General features: G+C 56.1%; 2 protein-coding genes and 1 long non-coding RNA gene across 3 annotated transcripts in view; 2 read left to right on the top strand and 1 right to left on the bottom strand.

The window, feature by feature from the left end:
* Positions 1–11,358, top strand: part of MOCS1 (molybdenum cofactor synthesis 1) — a 34,371-nt gene extending 23,013 nt beyond the window's left edge. Inside the window, 8 exon segments of the mRNA XM_001928708.6 lie at positions 784–948; positions 3,086–3,147; positions 3,429–3,540; positions 3,988–4,100; positions 4,586–4,696; positions 7,280–7,400; positions 7,851–7,913; positions 9,793–11,358. Of these exon segments, the coding sequence (XP_001928743.3) occupies positions 784–948; positions 3,086–3,147; positions 3,429–3,540; positions 3,988–4,100; positions 4,586–4,696; positions 7,280–7,400; positions 7,851–7,906 (740 nt within the window). The 3' untranslated portion in view covers positions 7,907–7,913; positions 9,793–11,358.
* On the top strand, positions 11,522–14,532 carry LOC110261516. The gene is made up of 3 exons (XR_002345702.1): positions 11,522–12,107; positions 13,016–13,134; positions 13,889–14,532. It is a non-coding gene; the product is annotated as an uncharacterized LOC110261516 (long non-coding RNA).
* The window catches only part of DAAM2 (dishevelled associated activator of morphogenesis 2), a 158,689-nt gene continuing 150,703 nt past the window's right edge, over positions 11,990–19,975 (bottom strand). Inside the window, 6 exon segments of the mRNA XM_021098661.1 lie at positions 11,990–14,820; positions 14,957–15,127; positions 16,028–16,159; positions 17,217–17,277; positions 18,185–18,292; positions 18,473–18,641. Of these exon segments, the coding sequence (XP_020954320.1) occupies positions 14,599–14,820; positions 14,957–15,127; positions 16,028–16,159; positions 17,217–17,277; positions 18,185–18,292; positions 18,473–18,641 (863 nt within the window). The 3' untranslated portion in view covers positions 11,990–14,598.

Genomic DNA, 19,975 nt, shown 5'->3' with positions numbered 1-19,975 from the left:
CATTTTGCATATTAATTTTGTATCCTGCAACTGTACTGAATTTGATTGGTTCTAAAGGTTTTTTGGTGGCATCTTTGGAGTTTTCTCTGTGTATTATCATCTGCAAATAGTGACAGTTTTACCTCCTCCTTTATGATTTGGATGCCTTTTATGTCTTTTTTCTTTCCCAATTGTTGTGACTTAGACTTCTGATACTATGTTGAATAATATAGTGGTCATCCTTGTCTTGTTCCTGATCTTAGAGGAAAAGCTCTTAGCTTTTCACTGTTGTGTAAAATATTAGCTGTGGGCTTGTCACATGTGGCCTTTATTATGCTGAGGAACATTCCTTCTGTACCCAATTTATTGAGAGGTTATTTATTTATTGTCTTTTTGCTATTTCTTGGGCCGCTCCCACGGCATATGGAGGTTCCCAGGCTAGGGGTCCAATCAGAGCTGTAGCCGCCAGCCTACACCAGAGCCACAGCAACGCGGGATCCGAGCCGCGTCTGCGACCTACACCACAGCTCATGGCAATGCCAGATCCTTAACCCACTGAGTGAGGCCAGAGATCGAACCCTTGTCCTCGCAGATACTAGTTGGATTCATTTCTGCTGCACCACAATGAAACTTCCTTTATCACTGTTTTTATTCTTGTGTTTCTTATTAGGCTAAGCCTGGTTAATAGAGGTCCACGGAGAACTCCCTTTCCATGCATCTAATTTGGCTCAGAGTTTCTGCTTCCAGCCCTTCTGGCTTCACCAGGAGCAGGCAGGCTGATACCCCTCTCTGTTCTCTCTCCAGCCCGGCTCCACCAGCTGGAAGGGCTAAGGACCATCGGCATCACCACCAATGGCATCAACCTAGCCCGGCTGCTGCCGCCGCTTCAGAAAGCAGGTCTCAGTGCCATCAACATCAGCCTGGACACGCTGGTGCCAGCCAAGTTTGAGTTCATTGTCCGCAGGAAAGGTGATCAGATGGTGTCCGTGGTGGAGGGGACCCCTCCAGGGCCCACCCAGTCAGGGGCCGTGGCTGGTGAGGGTCCTGGTCTCTCCCTCTTGGTGTCTGGGCTGTAGATAAGCCTAGGCACTTACTCCTCACCCCTCGCCCTTGCCAAATGTCTCTGTAGCCACACCCTTGGGGACATTTTGGGATCTGATGATAACGAGCTGTGGTGACCACCCTCCCCCTACCCTGCCCCCAGTTTGGCCAGGACCGAGAGGGTTTCTGGAATGTGGGACATTGCATTTTAAAACCAAGACGGTCCCAGGCAAACTGGGATGGGCTGGTTACCCTATAGTGGGCTCTGAGGAAATGTGGGGCAGCCTGGGGTAGAAGTAGCTGCCTTGGGGGCCAGGGACAGGGCCAGCCCTCAGCATCACCCCCTTACCTCTGCCTTCTCCCCCTGCAGGAAGCACGCCCAGGACCTCCCCCTGCTGGGTTTCATCAGGGTTGGTGGGAGTGGAGAGGCATAGCAGCCTCCAAGCCCCAGTCTCACGAGGCCAGCCCCACCCTCGTGGGCCCCAGGCTGGGACGGGAGGTTCTCTACAGGGTCCAGTGCCTTTGATTTGGGGAGGGAGGTTGTTACTGAGAGCTCTCGTCCCCCTTCTCTGGGAACAGCCCCCAGCTCTCAGCCCCACCTCCTCTCCCCACCCACAGCACGTGACTTCCTGTTTATGCTGTCAGCTGCTGAGGAAACCCCGGCTGAGGGAGTCTTTGCCTTCTCACAGACCTGCCCCAGGCGCCGGGAAGGGGCAGACACACAGGGCACCGCCCTGCCTTAGGGGCTGCAGAGGGCCCACAGCTGTGATGCCACAGACTGCCTTTGCTTGTCTTGTGTCTGTTCAAGTGCTTCAGAAAAGAAGAGAGAACTCTCTCCTAGCAGGGGGAGACCGGGAGGGCTTCAAGGAGAAGGCATTTATGCTGGGCCTTGAGGAATGGGGCATTCGGATCAAGGGAGCTTACCCTGAGGGGCATGTTAGTTGAGGAACCCCCCCGCCGCCCCCCGCTGCCCCCGCCACCGCAGGGGCTCTACGGTGGAAGGTGCACTGTGAGCTTTATCCGCATCCCCACCTGCTCCCCCGCGTCCTTTCCTGGAATGAGGATTGGAGACGGTAGATCCTAAGGTCAGATCAGCCTCCCCTTCATACCCCCATGTGTCCCGTGCCTCCTTGTGAAGGGAGAGTGCTTTACAGGGGAGAGAACTTCTAGATTATCCTCACAGCATTTTGTACAAAAGCTGCACGGTTCTTCCTTTGCCGTTTCTTACCGGCCGCTGTCTAAAGATGCTGCCAGGAAACCCTGGAGGCCGGCTGGGGTTGGGGAGGGGCCAGCACACAGTAGGCACTCAAACGTTTGGATGCACCAGTGAGCTGGTGGGAGGAGAAGGCAGCCTGGGCTCACATTTACTGCCTTAACCCCAGAGATGGGTGAGAACCACATGCGTGGTGCTCACTTACCAGTCCTGGCACAGCACCCGTGCATAGTAGGTGCTCCAGGAGGCGTGAAGAGTCAGTGAACTGACTAGTGAGGAGAAAGCTTGCAGGGGGTCGTCGGGAACCTACGTTTTGAAGGATGGAGTGCAAGCCCCCAGCTGGGCACTGCCTGTCTGGACCTCAGTGTCCTCGTCTGGACTATGAGAGGGTTCACGTAGATCAAGGGCCCCACACCATGGCCCACCAGCCAAGTCCAGCCCCCTGCCTGTGGGGTTGTTTTTTTAAATAGCCCACGCAAGCCAAGAATAGATTTTGCAGATAGCATTTGCCCTGAATTTAATGATGGGGAATGTTAACAGTGAACCCCAAATAGGCAAAATATTACCGCTGCAAAGAATTCCGCTCTTCCATTCTGTTTGCAGAGCTGTGTTATCAAAGTTACAGTCAGTTGTTATCATAGTCTGAATTTAGTCAATAAAGTCTTTATTTTATGTATTCACATAAGAGCCTCAGTTTGGTCTCTTGGCTTGCAAAGTCTAAAATATTTACTGTCTGGTGCCCAGACTCTGGCGGTCCCTGAGGCTCCTAATAACTCGGGCACTTCCCTGTGGGTGTGTGAGGGGCAGGGAGAGGAAGGCGGTGCCTGGACTCTTGTTCTCTGCCCCCCACAGGCTTCCACAAGGTCATGGAGGGCATCCACAAGGCCATCGAGCTGGGCTACAGCCCTGTGAAGGTGAGGTCTTCCTAGCCCCAGGACAGCCCCCAGCCCTGGCTGGCACACCCACCATGAAACCCCTCACCCTGTCCTTGCCAGCCCTGCCCGCACTCACTGCAAGGGAGGGGAGAAAACCAGTGACCTCGTGGAATCCTGCAACCCTTGGAGAACTAGGGGGGAGACACCAGGAATGGGCCCTCAGAGAGCCTGGGCAGGTGCTAGACACCCCCCCAAGGGTCACCCCTGGAAAAGAACACAGCGGGGATAGCCCTTGCCATCCCACTTTGTGCCCCATCCAGGTGAACTGTGTGGTGATGCGAGGCCTGAATGAGGATGAACTCCTGGACTTTGTGGCCTGGACCGAGGGACTCCCCCTGGACGTGCGCTTCATAGAGTACATGCCTTTCGACGGTCAGTGACGCAGGGCCGTGACACAGGCGAGGTGGGTGGGGGGAGAGGAGGTAGCTCTGCCTGTTGGCAGAGCTGGCCCAGGGCCCCGCTGAGAGCCTGGTGGGAGGCAGGTACTGCTGGGGACCCTGGGAAGGGCGGCTGAGTGGGACAGACAAGGTCTGGTTGCCCCCTTGGGTGCTGCTGACCCCAGACCCCACTGTGTGTGTAGGAATTTCTCCAGGAATGGTGGGGTGGGCCGGGCAGGCACCCACCAGGACTGGGCCTGCGATGGGGATCAGAGGCTTCTCAGAGTGCGTGTGGGTGAGACTTGATCCACTCATTTCAGGCGAGGACTTGGGCCCATCAGGCCCAGGGGTAGAGACTGATTTCTGGGCTGTTTGTGGGGGGTGGACTTGAAGCCCTTGGCTCCCAGAGCATGCGACTCAGCAGCTCCCACCCCCAATCCAGGCAACAAGTGGAACTTCAAGAAGATGGTTAGCTACAAGGAGATGCTGGACACCATCCAGCAGCAGTGGCCAGAGCTGGAGAAGCTGCCCGAGGAGGAATCCAGCACAGCCAAGGTTGGAGGCAGGAGGGCGGGCTGGGCTGGTGGACCCCAGGACCACCGGAGGGCTGGGGGAGCTGTGCTGAGGGCAGAGTGGATGATGCAGGATGGCGCCACTGAAGCAGAATGACCACAGGGCCATCATAGCAGCCTCCCGGCTTCACTGACGAAGAAGCAGGCCCGGGGTTGGGTACTTTGTCATAGGATGAGCAGTGGAGGTTGCCTGTCTAGCTCTTCCACGTGGCCTTCCCTGGCCGTGCTGCCCTCGGGTCCCCGTAGCTCTAGTAGCCTTTGTCAGGCAGGCCAGGTGATGACAGGCCAGGTGCAGGCAGAGGGCTGATGGCCATGGCCTTGCTTCATCTAGAGTGTTTTGTGGTCTGGGGGCCTTGGAGGCTGCTTTCTGGGGAGAGGGTGGGGGAGTGAGGGCTCAGGGGTCAGGGAGTGAGAGCTGGCTCTCAGCCCAGTGCTCCTGCCCTCACCCCCTCCCCTGCTCCCCTGCAGGCCTTTAAGATCCCTGGCTTCCAAGGCCAGGTCAGCTTCATCACGTCCATGTCTGAGCATTTCTGTGGGACCTGCAACCGGCTGCGAATCACAGCTGATGGGAACCTCAAGGTGCGTCTCCCTTCCCCATGGAGCCCCCTGCCACTTCTGTGCTCTGTGTGTCTCCCCACCTGCGCCCCCTGATAGGAGGTGATTGGAGGTGAGCTAGCAGGGTCCATGGGGTGATGGTGAAATAGTGTCAGGTTTTGGAGGGAATCATGGGAGCAGCAGATGAAGGTGACCTCATGACTCATGGAACCGTCACCCTGGTTCCTTCCTTCCTGGGGATCCTAAAGTAGCTTCCAGTTGATGGGGAGCCACTTTCCAGGACTCAGTGCTACGAGAGGGGAGGGGGCGGGAGAAGGAACCATGTGCCCTTTGCCCCCGGCCCCCACCCTGATTGGCCCCTTCCACAGGCCAGGGGCTCATCGGGAAACAGGCGTCTGTTACTCGCATGTAATCAGCCTGTACTGTGCATTCAGCCCTGTGCCGGGGCGGGGGGTGGGGGGGATAAGAGCATCACACATGTGCCCATTGGGGGCACAGAGGCTCCTTGTGTGATCAGAGAACTAACGGGTGGTAGCACGTGATTCTTTGTCAATTGAATGGCTGTCTGGGCCTTGGCTGGTGGACCTGGGTGAGCCATGGAGACTGGGGGTGGGGAGAGGAAGCGGGTTCCAGGAAGATGCATACCTGGGGTTCATCCCAGGTCAGCGAGGGCAGATTTAAGTCATTACAGGAGACCACATTGCAGAGGACTCGAGTGTCCCTGTAAAAGGTGCAGAGCGTGTCCTGTGGACGGTACGGCGCTGGGCAGTCTCTTTACCAGGAGGAGGCAGACCCCCCATTCACGACTTAGGGAGAATAACTCACAGGTGAATTTGGAAATAGGCAGATGGCCTTTCAGTGATGTCCCGAGTATGTAAGAATTAAGGCGAAGGTGGGAAGGAAGAGTGAGAGGACTTGGTGATGCAGGTGGGGGTGGGGAGGGCCCCCCTAAGGTTCCCCCCCCCACCCCGGGTATCCGGCAGGCTCTGGGACCTGTTGGGATTAGGGGTGGGGGTGCTGGTGGGCTGGGTTTAGAGTCAAAGGACCTGTCTATCAGGTTGTTCTAAAGTGGCGGGGGCAGGGTTCTGGGCTGGAGGGCAGGACTACCTCAGATGTAGGTGGTAACTGGGTAACTGTGCCAGCCAACTCCCCCCTCCCTCCCCAGACAGGAGTGGAGTGGATTCTAAGGAGAATGTGAGGAAGAGGCTATTTACAGTGCAGGGTTTGGGGCCAGTAAAGGATGTTGAGGCCCTGGACCAGCAGCAGCAAACCACTGTCCCACCCCTGCGGGGAGGTGGTGTCCCAGGGCCCATGGGAACTGGAGCCTGGCGTGTTCGCCAAACCCAAGCAGAATCTAGCTGGAGGAGGGTGCTGGTTGCAGAAAAGGGCAGAGAGTGGAACTGGGGCTGGTGGGGATCGAGGAAGGGGGTCTAAACCCCCACCCCCCTGCTGGTGATGTGGATGAGCCTCCTGCTTAGATCTTGTTCTTAACTTCTCTGATGGGTCTCTGCCCTTGCGCTGGTGAGACACACTCTCTCCCTGTGTCCACAGTGCCCTGTACGGAGCTGGCACTTGGTTGGCTTTTTATAGGGTTTGGTGGAGAAGCAGGTGTCCCACTTTCGGGGACTAGCCCAGAGCCCCAGGGGCTCCCAGCCTCTCGAAGAAGCAGGGAACGTCGAGTCCAGTTTGAATGTTCTCAGAATGCCATCCCCCCAGCCTTCTGCTCTTCAGCCCCCAGTCAAGGACCACAAGCCGGAGAGGTGCTGGGGCAGGCAGGCGAGTCCGGGAATGAAGGGACCTGGAGGGGAAATGGGATGTGCATGTCAGGTGACTGCCAGGGCTTGGCTCCCACTGACTGGGTTCCATTCTCCCGGCAATGAAGAGCCCGTTCCATGGAACTTCTCCGAAGGTGTGGGTCCAGAGTTTGATGTGTTGTCTCTGTTGGCAATTATTTAATTTTTAAAAAAATTTTAAAAATCTGTGGAGTCCTAATTGTGGCTCAGTGGTAACAAACCTGACTAGTATCCATGAGGATGTGGGTTCAATCCCTGGCCTCGTACAGTGGGTTAAGGATCTAGCATTGCCATGAGCTGTGGTGTAGGTCACGCAGATGCGGCTTGCATCTGGCATTGCTGTGGTGTAGACCTGCAGCTGTAGCTCCAAATTGACCCCTAGCCTGGGAACGTCCATATGCCACAGGTGCGGCCCTAAAAAACAAAGCAAAAACAAAACTTTTTAAAAATTTTCTTGGCTGTGAAAGTTCCCTGGGCCAGGGATCGAACCTGAGCCACAGCAGTGACATCGAATCTTTAACTGCCAGGCCACCAGGGAACTCCCAGCAATTATTTAGTTTTTAACATTTCCTCTACACGTTTCAGGAAGCTTGGCGGGAGGTCGCATGCAGGCCTCGGAATGTCTGGTTTGGCTCCTGTCCTATCTGCCTCCCTTCTCTTGCACCTTCAGCCTCATTGCAGAAAGTCCTGCTTTGAAAAGTGAGACCAACCCTGGGAGGCCCCCAGGCCCAGCCCAGGGGGACTCTGAGGATGGGGGCCAAGGCTCAGGATGAGGGAGGCAAGTTGTCCTCACCCCAGGTGTGACCCCCTCCAGGTCTGCCTCTTCGGGAATTCAGAGGTGTCGCTACGGGATCACCTGCGGGCAGGGGCCTCCGAGGAGGAGGTGCTGCGCATCATCGGGGCGGCTGTTGGCAGGAAGAAGCGGCAGCACGCAGGTGAGGGGCGGGGAGGGCCAGGCCTTCGGGGAGGGGGCCATTGTCTGCAGGAAGGAGGTCCTTAGCCCCAGAGGATGACGGAAAGCCTGGCAGGAGCCAGCGGGACTTGGTGTGGCCCACACTCTCCATCACTCCCATTGGCCCTCTAGACTTGAGGTGCAGGGGAGCCTCTCCATCCCGGGGGAGGTTGGCACAGCAGATCCTGCCCAGGACAAGGAACCCAGATTCTCTCAGGCTGTCTCACTGGGTGGGAGGGAAGAGGGGTGTCCTTACCTCCCTTTCATCCCATGAGCTGTCTTCTGCCAGGAGGCCTGACATCCCAAACCTGTCCTGGGCGACCTTGCAATGTCCAGGGGGCACTTTTCCTCAGAATCCATGGGGCGATTGTTGCACGGGGTCCACTGGTCGTGGCAGTGAACTCTCTTCCCGCCCTCTTTCCCTCCCCCCCAGGCATGTTCAATATTTCCCAGATGAAGAACCGGCCCATGATCCTCATCGGTGGGTGACCCATCAGTACGTAACCATGCCCCCTCGTCATGGGGGGGTCCTGGGGGTGGGGCCCCTGCCATAAGGCTCCGCCCCCGATCCTGCACTTCATCTGGATGTTCTCATCCTTCACCTTTTCTTACTCGTTCAAGCCTTTACTGCTGCTTTTCTTCTTTTCCACCCCCCCAACCCACCCCGCTCCATGGCACAGAAATTGGGCCGGGGTCCTCCAGATTGATGGCCACTAGGCCCTGAAAATGGAGCTTCAGGTTAAGAGAGAGCCCTTGTCCTCAGCTCTAGAATCGCTCAGCTCAGGTGCAGTCACAGTGTCCCGCCCCTTCTGTCCTGTGGGCCAGTCCGTGTGTATATCTGGACCATCAGCTACCCACTGGTCCATGTGCTGTTGGGCTTCTGTGCCGGATGTACTTAGATGATAAGCGCTGCCACTCATCTTTTCAGGGAGAACGCAGCCAGGATCTCAGCTGCCTAATTCCTTAACTCTCGGGAACTTAAAGTGCCTGGCATGTCTCTTACGTGCCTAGGATGCTTCAGACCAAAACACCTGTTCATAGAGCTGTGTGTGTGGTCTCCAGCCCTGGGAAACTAGCTGGTCCATGAGGTGCTTCAGGGCTGCTGTTACCCCTCAGGCGCTGGAGCAGGGGAGGCCTTGCCACCTTGGCCACAGCCAGGGTCCCCAAATTGTCCCCTAGGCAAGAGAAAGAAGTGGAATAATGAGGGGACAGGATTGTGGTCCTTGGAGCAGAGTGAGCTGAGTGCCCTGAGGCAGGCAGGTCAGAGGGGCCAGATTCGGCTCAGGGACCACAGCAGCCACGTGGGGAAGGAAGGCGGCTCACCAGAGCGTTCCCTCGGGACGAAAACGGTATCAACCCTCTTCTGCCTTCACCCCTTTGTCATCGTCCTCTGTGTTAGCCCTTGATCTGTGCTGACTGCCTCCATGGCGAGGAGAGGGGGTGCCTTTATAAACCTCCCCGGGGGAGCTTGTGCCTCTGACACTGACAAGGTAGGGGGTCAGAGCCTGATGCAAAAGCTGGATGTTGGGAGCCCTCGCTGCTTCCTAGGGAATGATGGTGCTCTCAAGGATGCAGAGTAACTACACCAGTCTGATTTCTGTAAAGCTGGGACGTGCCTAGCACTTTCAGTGCCTGTGAATCCCCTGGGGGGTGCTTGTTGTTTCAGAATCAGATTCAGGACAGGATGTCTGGGCTGACCCCCAACCACCCTCAAGTGGTGCCGATGCTGCTGGTCCCGGACCACCCTTTGAGCAGCAGGACCCTTCTGGGTTCCCGAGGCCCCTGGGACCACTTGAATCAGCCTGTTGCTTCGTGTGTGCACTTCCTGATGTACCTGAGGCGGGCTTGAGAGCCATTGTTTAAATAGACTAAGTATTTCCCTTGGTATCTTGTCTGTAAACTAACTGCTGTTAACTCTTCCTGGAGAATGTGAAGATGAGTCATTAATTGATAATTCAGGCTGAGGCCTCACAGTAGTTTTAAGAGAATGAAGGGACAGGTCATCTGGTCCAGGCTTCAGTCTTCAGACCTTAGGGGTTTCTTAAGAGAACTGGGCAACAAGAAAGTTGTTGAGGCGGGGAGGCTGGGTTACCCCACCCCTGACACACACCAACACACCGCCACCTGCAGGACAGGCAGAAACTGGGCCCCTTGCCCTGAGTAACTCCCGCTGTGAAGGGCTGTGAACCTGTTTGCTGAGGATCCCCTCTCTGTGTATCTTCTTTTTCTCTCTCCTCGCTGTGCTTTTTGCTCTTCATTCCACTCTCCCCATCGTGAAAGGGGGAACTCGGGGTGGGGTGGGGAGAGGGTTGGGGGGGAGAAGACGTCGTTTTTGGACTTAGTCTTTCTCTTCTTTGCTTCTCCCTTCCTTCCAGAGTTCTCCCTGATGCTCCAAGATTCCCCACCAGCCATTCCGAGCATCTCCTTGAGGGGCTCCCTCCGTGTCCAAGGTCTGAGACACAGAGTGAGTTCCTCCAGCCAGATGGTGACTTTGTGGAAAGGATGCTGGGTCCCCCAGGCCCCTCTCCTGGCCCAGCGGTGGCTGGGGTCTGGCTTCCCTCAGAGACATCTCAGTTCCCATCCAGACTCAGATGCCAACCCAAAAAAGTGCCTTAGCCCAGAGCCCCGGGCTCCTGCCACCCCCTCAGGACCTCTGCCGACCTCAGACCAGCTAACCCACGTGGACACGGAAGGCCGGGCCGCCATGGTAGATGTGGGAAGGAAGCCTGACACAGAGCGGGTGGCCGTGGCCTCAGCCGTGGTCCTCCTGGGGCCTGTGGCCTTCAAGCTCGTCCAGGAGAACCAGCTAAAGAAGGGAGATGCCCTGGTGGTGGCCCAGCTGGCAGGCATCCAGGCGGCCAAGCTGACCAGCCAGCTGATTCCTCTGTGCCACCACGTGGCCCTGAGCCACGTCCAGGTGTGGCTGGAGCTGGACAGCACACGCCATGCCGTGGTGATCCAGGCGTCCTGCCGGGCTCGGGGACCCACCGGGGTGGAGATGGAGGCCTTGACCTCAGCCGCCGTGGCCGCCCTCACCCTGTATGACATGTGCAAGGCTGTCAGCAGGGACATCGTGCTGGGTGAGATAAAACTGGACAGCAAGACCGGGGGTCAGCGGGGGGACTTCCAGCGGACCTAGAGCTCCTGCCCTGCGCACCCCAGGCCCAGCGAGGTCGAGAGGTGGGATGCAGTTTCAGCCGAGGGAGAGACGTCAAGTTCCTTGAACCCTGTCACCGTTACCCGTCAGCCGGTAGGAATCTGAGGTCCGTCCACCCCTTTCCTGCTGGATGACCTCCCCTGACCTGTGAGGTCTCCTTCATTCGGAGAGGAAACCGGCGGCCCTCCCCCTCCCAGGACCTAGGGGCTGGGAGGGGGCCGCAGCGAGCTGGGCTGGATCACCGGAAGCCCCCACCATGTGCTCTGTGGTCTCTCGGAGACCCTCAGTTCCAGACGGTGGAGCCCGCAGCTTCCACTGCTCGCGTGGGTTTTCTCTTCTCCCACTTCCCCAGGGAGAACAAAGGCTCATGCAGCAGAGGACCCACTCTACACGGGAAGGCGGCACCCAAACCGCGGATGTATGGTGCCTGCCCTTCAGCAGCGGCGCTGCCGTCCTTCCTGCGTGTGTGTAGCCCCTCCCCCAGCTTCCTCTGAAAGAGCCAGGTGTCCCCTCCTGTCACCTGAATCCGTCCCACCCCATCAGATGTGCAGGCAGTTAGCTGCCCATCCTGCCACCTTCCACTCCTCAGGCCCCTCTCCTCAGTGGATCCACGGGGGCTGCGCCAGGAAGCCTCCTGCCCAGCACATCTCACACCCACCTGCCTGCCCACCCACCACCCACACCCCTTCGTCCTTGGACCCATCGGGGAAGGAAGAATGTTGAAGATCACCTTCACCCTCACAGCGCACAAAATAAAGCCACTGTGCCAACCCTGGAGATGCAAGAATGAGGACTGTGTCTGTGCTGGGGTCGCCGAGCTGCTGTGATGGCAGGCCTGCCCCTCCACCCAAAGCCGGTGCCCTGGGGGAAGAGGAGCGGGAGAGACGCTGGAAAGGCAAAGGGACAGGTCCTCCTGTGTCCCAGCTTCCCTGGGAGAGAAGGTAGGCGGTAGGCGAGGAAGGTGTAGACGTGCAGCATCGCAGGACTGTCAGCTGGGGGCGTCCAAGACTCATCTTGTCGCCGGCTGGTAGTGATGGGGGGCCGGGTATGCAGTTAGAGGCTCCTGGTTTTCACGTCCCCAGACACTGGGTGTGCTTGCTGGGTTCTCTTAACTTGGGTCTAGCCTCAGTGCCCATCCCTGCCTGCCTTGACCCAGGTGCACTGGCAAATGTTTAACCACCAGCTTTTGGGCAAGCACAGGTCCATGTCCATGGTCTAAGTCCACCCACCTTGGCCAATTTCAAGCTACTGGCTCATGTGATTGGGCTCGTGGAATTCCCAAGACTCTCACGAGTGGTGCTCCCAGAGCTGGTGGCATCAGGCCCCTACACAGTACCAGCCAGGCCAGCTCTCCCGCGTACCTCGAGGCCCCTTGGGGGAAGAAGGCACACATTTCAAGGCAGGCTAGGTGGGGGGGTGGGGGGTGGTACGGATTTAATATTTTTTAGTATTACAATATATTCTTATAAAAAAGGTGCAGGCAGAAAGGACGCTGCAGACTTTGTACATTAGTCTCACTTGTCATCTGAACCGGTAAGAACAGCCCTGGTGTGGAGGTGGCCGAGGTGGGGGAGATGGTCGTGGCGGCTCCCCCAGGGGGTAGAAGTGGGGTGGGGGTGGGGAGAGCCTGGACTGAACCCTTCCCCATCCACGCCTTCCCTTCATCAAAGGGGAGGGAGGAGGGCGAGGGCGTGCTGCTGCTGGGGGGCAGGGGGCATTGGGTTAACTGGACTTTACATTGGACACAAAATTAGCTAGAGAAATTAACCCGAAGGTGGTGGGCGGGGAACGACTAAGGAGCAGATCGAAACAGGCGTAAACGCTGAGCATGTCAAGGGCCCACTCGGCCGTCTCCGAGGCAGCAGCCCTCCTTGCTAAGTCGGCTGTGATGGTCCACAGGCCAAGGCACTGTTGGGGATCTGGCTACAGTGGCACCTGTCAGAGCCACGGGCCAGATCTAGAAAATAATAAATAGAGAAGGGAGAATCTTCAGGGGTGAGAAGCCTGAGCCCTGGAACAATATACGTGGCCTCTGTAAACAGTTAAACCGAACTGTGCTCTCCTGCGGATCCAACGTTGTCTTGAACGGCTTCCATAGTCCTTTCCTGGTGCGCATCCGTCTTCCACGGTGGGTGGGAATGTGGGGATGTGGACGTGCCTATCGGGTAGAAGTGGCCCCCTTTCCCGCCCTGGTGGGTGAGGTTGACCTCCGCCTGGCCAGTTTGGGAGAGGACCTTAACAGTCCCCCCCCATCAGCCCCACACTGGCTTCTTCCACTGGGGGCTGCTCTTCCTGGAAGCTTATACCTTTGCCCTCACCCACACCCCTGCAGGGGGGCCCTTCACACCTGCCCTGGCCAGGCTCGCACTTACTCTGATCCCTCCCCCTAAACCACAACACACATGCTGGGCTCACCGACCCTGTGTTTCTTCCCCCTGCAGCTACTACGGCCCCAATCCCAGGAGTCCGGCGTAGGGAAAAGCTAGGCAGCTGAAGAGTGGGCCCAGCCCATCAGTTTGTCCACTGGCAATAACCCTGAGCTGGAGGAGGAGGTCAGAAGGTGAGAAGCACGAACGGCAGGGAGCCAGCTGATGGGGGGCCAGGCAGGTCTCACAGACACAGCACAAGAGGTCCCCTCTTAGGGGCTGGAAATGTAGTGAACATAAGAAACTTGATAGAGTTGAACTCACCTCCCTCCTCTTACGAGAGAGAAAATTTGTCTAGATAACAGCCATCATCCTGCCTTCCAAGGACAGCTCGAGACCGACAGAGTGGAGGGGAGAGGGGACAGGAGAGCCAGAGCGGGCCCCTCGGAAGTCAGGTTGAAGACCCAGATCAGGTGCCAGAGATGGGGGGACCCCCCTCATCCTGTTGGCACCTCCGGGCCTCCCGTCTGAAGGCCTCCGAGGACACTCCCTTTAGAGGTGGCATGTGACTGCAGGGGGCAGCTCGGGCCTTTGGGACTCCCAGGAACCGATGCCCCAGGGCTGGCCTTAGCCAGATCACCACAGTTAGGAGTGGGGTCCCCTGCAAGGCTGGACAGAGCGGGGGGTCGCTGTGCCTACCTTCCGCTTGGAGGCAGGTGGTGGAGGAGTGTGGGGTCTGAGTACCATTAAGTGGCAGGTGGGGAGCTCGAGGGTGGCATGAGCTATTCACGTGCTGTCCTCTCGAACCCCAGCCAACGTGTGAGGTCACCTTCTTGCTTCAACAAGATGGTGGTCTGGTTTACAAAGGGGGCAGGGGCAGAGGAGGGTTTCGTCCCCGGGTCCCTGTGCCCAGCCAACAACGTGGTGATGAACAGGTTTTCTTCCCAGGTTCATCAGGTGCCGGACAGTGAGCCACAACGGGGGGAACCCAAAGGTGAATGTTCCAGGATTCGGGATTAGTAGATAGGATGGAGCTTGCAGCGGGGAAGGGAGTGAGATTTAGGGCTGCAAGAGAGGGGCCTGAGGACTCGTGAGGGAGGAAATGGGCAATGACTTGGTCCTGCATCATCCTCCCAACATTTTTCTTTTCTGGAACACATCGAGCTAGAATTCATGCCTCCTCCACCCAGGAGAAAACTTTGCCCCAGCTGAATATTCCATTAAGCCTACCCTTGAGAGGTGGGAGCCTCAATACCTCTGCCCTGGCCCACCCCCTCCTTACTCCCCACGCACGAGAAACCCGGACAAGGTTCATGGATCTCTCCAGCCTAGATCTGGAACAGCTCCGTGCCAACACGTGGGGGCGGGGAAGCAGGGACCCTTCAGCCCGGGCTGACCAGGGGTGTCCAGGTCAGCCTCAGAGAGTGACCCCTGGGGGCCAGGGTGCAGAAGGAGTAACAGGAGGAGATGAGGGGAGCTCCTTCAGCTGGGGAGACACCTGGTCCTGCCACACACAGTCCTGACCCGGGGACCCAGCCCAGGGCTCTACACTGAGCACCAGATCCTGTAAGTATCCGTGGCCCGACCACTCAGCCCCTCTGGGCCCCTCCCTGTCCCGGCCTCCCGCTGTGGCCAGTGCCCCCTGCCCACCTCCCAGGTCAATAATTTAGCCTGTTTATCGCCCGCTCCCGGGTGGCTTCCAGGGCCTGGCTCCCTGATCGTTTGCGGCTGCGTTTGAGTTTGCACAAGTCCTTGTCGAAAACTTCGCCAGAGCGCAGGGCTGACACCAGGTCATCGAACTCGCCGCCCTCCTCCAGCGAGCTGCCCGCCTGCGCCTTCCGCTGCCGCTGCCACCGCTCCCGCTCCCGCTGCTCCTTTAGCTGGGGGGGGGGGGGGGGTGTGAGGGGGGAGCGTGAGAGGCCCCTGGGCTCCAGGTGACACACAGGCCCTCGGACCCGGGCTGGCCTACCACCCGCCCCCACTGTGCTCCTTCCCGGGATGCCTGCGCCCCCGCACCATGGCCTCCATGCGCGCCCGCCGCTCCTCCTCCTCCTTCCTCCTCCTCATGGTCTCCAGGTCCTGCCGCGCCTCTGAGAAGGCCTGCAGGAAGGTGTCAAAGATGCCGAAGAATTCGTCTGGCTGCATCTTGCTGTCATGCTCCCCGAAGTGCGTCAGGGCCTTGGAGAACTGTTGGGGGGAGGGGGAGGGGCGTCACCCCTGAGCCCGCTGGGCAGGTGGCTTCCAGCCAGGGCTGAGCTCATCGGAGGTGGGGTCTGTTGGCCTGGGGCGGGGGGCAGGGCTAGAGGTCAGGGAGAGGACAAAGCTGAAGGAAAGGCTTGAGGCTGCCCTCTGGGGAGGTGGCAGGTCCAGCTGGCTGCCAGGTCTGTTAGGTTATAGGTTTGTGACCAGGAGCCACAGATCTCGGGCGCACTTCCTAAGGTCAGCAACTGCCTGGTCAGAACTTAAGGGGATGTCAGATCATCTGTCTCCTGGGCTGGTTATTTAACCCCTCTGCAAAATGGGGGTAACAGGACTTAACTTCACATTGCTGTGGGGGTTACATGAGCTGGGGAGGTAGAGGTGTGCAGGTAAGGCACTTATACTGAGCGCTGCCATCTCTAATCCAATGCACTCCGGGGTCCTCTAAGAGTGCCCCCACCACCCTAAGTGCACGCCATGGACAGGCAGCATGGAGCCTGTTAGAAATGCTACATCTCGGCCCCAGCTCTCCTGAATGAGGACCCACATCTTAATAAATAAGACTCCCACGGTTGGGGCCCAGAGGAGTGTCAGTGGGAGAGGCAGAGCAACCAGACCACAGCTGGGCTCCTGTATCAGGCTGCTAACCCAGCTGTCTGTCCAGCTGGGCAACCTTGGGCAAGTGACTTACCCTCTCTGATCTCAGTGCACATATCTGTCAAATGGGATAATAACATTTCAACAAGCTCAGGGAGGTGGTCCATGGCCCCAACCATTGCAACAGAGTTGCTTCTCTAGGAGTGAGGAGGGCACACCGCCCTGGGTCTGTCCTTTCTGCGCCATCTGTCACAGGATTGGTGAAGGTGGAGAGGTGTGGGATGCACTTACCTTGGCCCTGGCTTCATTGAGCTGGTCCTCCAGCTCTGAGAAGCTGAAGCTGGAGACAGTGATAAAGTCACTCATGACCGGGACAAACTTGTCATTTGGCTCCCGCACCTGGCGCTTCTGATACTCCAGCTCCTGAGGAGGCAGAGCCAAGTGCTGGTCAGACGAGTGCCAGGGCGAGAGTCAGGAATTCCGGGTCACCATGTCCCCTGTCCTCTCGCCACTCACAGAACACTTAGCCCTTTTTTTTTTGGAAGAGGGAACACCCCCAAGTCTCGAATTCTAAGGGTGGCAAAGATTGTGAGAGTCACCTGCCAGCCCATCCTGCCTTGATCGTCTTTCTCCAGAGCATGGTCTGGGACCAGCAGCAGCATCACCTGGGGAGTTTTAAGAAATAGACTCTTGGGCTCCCCCCAGAATTAGAATCTGCATTTTAACAAGATCCCTGGCTGATTCCTGTGCAGATTAAAATGTGTGATGCATCTCCGAATCTCCCGGTTGATGTGATGCTGCTGATCCGTGGACCACATTGTGGGTAGCGTGTTAAAGGGTATCAATTAGAAATCAGTAGTGGCAACAGAAGCTTTTTTTTTTAAGTCCATCATCTCCTTAGCCGCCTCCCTACTCCCAAACATACACAGAGAAGGTGAGAAGGATCACTAGTTCCGAGGTGTGGGGGACAATCCCCAGACTGAGCCAGCGATAGCATCATCGGAGAAGCCATTAGAGCAGGAACAGTAGAGACCAGAGGTATAGCCCCCAGGACCTCTACTGGCCCAGAGAGGAGGTAAATAGATATAAGGAAAGAACTTCTGGGGACAGTGGTCCCCAGTGTCACAGTAGAGGGGCTCCCTGCCCTGAGCCAGCTTCCAAGGCCTCTTTCCCATCCATGTGAATCACACTTGGGGTAGATTTATCCTGCATTCCTCTCCACCGTCCAGTGACATGGCTACCGTCTCAGATGGGTGTCCCTCTTCAAGAGGCTGGATTTAAGCCTTGGATACTTCAGCTATCCTTTCCTGAGGCCTCACTCTGCACTCGAGGCTGTAGTCGCTATACTAGCAGTTCTGTCACCCCCGCCACACAGAGATGCAGCAGACAGGGTCTGCGGGGGTGGCGGGGAGGACCCTTCTGGACTAGTGCCAGGCAGCATGGGCAGCACCCCCACGAACGCAGGCACAGATGTACTCACCACCTCGACTGCTCTGAGGCCCCTCCTTAGGTTGCCCACCTCCTTCTCCAGCTCTGCCAGGCTGCAGGGGGACACAGAGGGAGGGAGTCAGTGGACCTGGGGTCCAGCCCTGCGTTGGCCACTAACCAAATCTTCCCCCTCCATGCTCCATCTGTGCTTCCGTAAAATGATGAGTGGAGCTTCTGTTCTCTAGATCCTTCCAGATCAGAAATGTCATGCTGTGTATTGCAAGGTTTCTAACACTGGCCTCTGGCTTGGATTTATTTTTATTAACTACCAGGTAGTGCTTACAAGCTCTTCACATAGGATCCGGCATGCAGTAAGCATTTGATGTGTATTAGCTATTTACCTCTGCATTTTGGCCTCTATTGGAGATGCTTCTATCAGCCTCTATATGTTCTGGTCTGACTTCCTGCCTGGAGCAGAGGTCTTTGCCCCCACCCCCACCCGGTATCCCCTTGGACCATCCACCGTTGTGCGCAGCCCTGACTTCCAGGCAGTGAACACTTTTTCTGGGGGCCAGACCCCCCTCTGCCTGGTGCCCTGGCCAGAGAGCCATCTTCCCACCCCAGAACTCCTCAGCCAGTGACTGAAAGGAGATGGTAGGTGATGTCCATCTCCCCCCCTCCTCTTTGGAGGGGCTAAGTGGAGTGAGCCCACACTTTCTCCTGGATGCCTCTGGCGGGATCAGGTTCTTATAGCTCACAGTGGGGATAGACTAGTAACGCTGCTCCCGTTGGGCTGGCACTGTGCCCATTCCTGGCTCGGGTCCCCACTCCCTACTGTGTTTCCTGGGAGAACCTCTGAAATGAGGAACTGAGAGCAAATAGCGTCTTTTGTTTGGTTTTCCCAGACAAGCCCTGAGATGCAGTTCATTCCTAGTCATTGTGGCCCCGAAGGATGAAATTTAGATGAGAGTGGGCATTGATGACCGGGAGAAAGAAGGAAGCCCTAGAGGGACCCCTCACTTGACTTTGGCGGCCTCTGGAAGATGCTGCAGCTCGGAGGGCATGTTCAGGATGTCAGGGAAATGCTTCTCCAGGATCATGATCAGATAATGAAGCAGAGAGATGTTTCTGTGGGTAAAAGGTCAAGGATAAGGGGCCAAGGGAACTGGGAGTGAGGGTCAAGTGGAAACCAGAGTGAGGTGCCAGGGGCAGGCTGGGACACACGCTGGGTTGGAAATGGAGGGAGGGGTAGGAGGGGAGAGGCCAGAGGGCAGGGAGGTGGAGGCTACAGAAGCCAGCAGGTCCCACCTGTCAATGCTGGACTTGGTGTCGGCGATCTTGTTGAGGCTGGCCACCCGGAACCCGTAGGCGCCCCCTCGCTGCCCTTTGTTCATGAAGTTGCCGATGGCCAGGATGACCTCTAGCATCCGTGCTAGACGCTTGCTGCGGATCAGCTCCCGGGAGGCCAGCAGGATGGCTGGGGGCGGGGGGTGTGGGGGGGAGAGCGGGGAGGAAGAGGTGAGAGCCCTGCATATGCTGGGTTCCCAGAGCCCTAGGCTGATGCCACCACAAAGTCCAGAAAAAGGGCTGTCAAGTGTCTATCAACTTCAGAAGGGCAGAAGCCCGCTCCATCCCAGGAGGTGATTTTCCCACCCCTGCCTGCCTCCAGAGGAACTCCCCAAAAGCCAGTTCACCAAATTAACTTTCTCAAAACGTGCCACCTCTTCCTAAGACTGTATTTTAGAATGTATCTTTCCTTGCATATATTTAAAGAATGATCGTGTATTCTTTCTGTGGATATATGCAAGATTATAATGCTTTTACTTTTCTAAACCTAGTGATTAAACATTGAAACTGCAAACAGATGCAAACTATTCTATGTCGAATGGATAAACAAGTCCTACTGTATAGCTCAGGGAACTCTATTTGATATCCTGTGATTAAACCATAGCAGGAAAGAATATGAAAAAGAATATCTATATACGATGTATGATATATACATTATATATATGAATCACCTTTCTATACAGCAGAAATTCAATTTTTTAAAAATTAAAAAAATTAAGTTTTAGCATTTTACATACTATGGTACTGTTTCTGCCTCTTTTGAAGTGCTGAATTTTACTGACGTTTTGGGGGAAAATCCCTGTCAATTAAATTATAACATCATCAATTGCAATATTCTCACATTTTTGTTCTGTAAGATAATGGTATGCTTTATGGTTGATGGTGTCTTCGATGTGAATAAATAGGTTACTTGATAGCCTGTTGAATATCGTTTAAAATTTTTCTCCCAAGCTTTAGTCATTTAAAAATTTCCCGCAGTGCTTTAAATAATACGCCTTTGGTGGAAATATAAACTAAGGCTAACAGTAACCAAGACTTCAGTATTTTGTTCTGAGGGGGGTGCTTTTGTTCTTCCTCAGCCAGGGGGTATTTATGGTGATGGGCAGAATTGGGATACGAACCCTAGACCGAAAAACTGATTACTAGTTAGAGAGTATGATTGTTGATCATTAAATGTGTGATAAGAAGACCAAACCATCGTATGGCTTCTGCCAAACTGAACATTCCTTAGGATGCTGCTATGAAGATAAAATGAAAACCATCTGACTAAAAGTTTGCTAAACTCTTCAGAAGCAGTTAAAATAAGTAACAGCAAAAAAAAAAAAAAAAAAAAAAAAAAAAAAAAAAAAGCTGTAAAAGATGAGTAATAAGTAAGGTTTGTCAGTGGCTTCTAAAGTCAAACATATGCATATTCTCTGACCTAATTGTGGCATTAACTCTTGATGGGTAATTGAATGGTTCCTA

The sequence above is a fragment of the Sus scrofa genome, chromosome 7 (assembly GCF_000003025.6).
Source record: "Sus scrofa isolate TJ Tabasco breed Duroc chromosome 7, Sscrofa11.1, whole genome shotgun sequence".
Lineage (NCBI taxonomy): Eukaryota > Metazoa > Chordata > Mammalia > Artiodactyla > Suidae > Sus > Sus scrofa.
The sequence above is the reverse complement of the archived record's forward strand: the minus strand, read 5'-3'. Positions and strand labels throughout refer to the sequence as shown.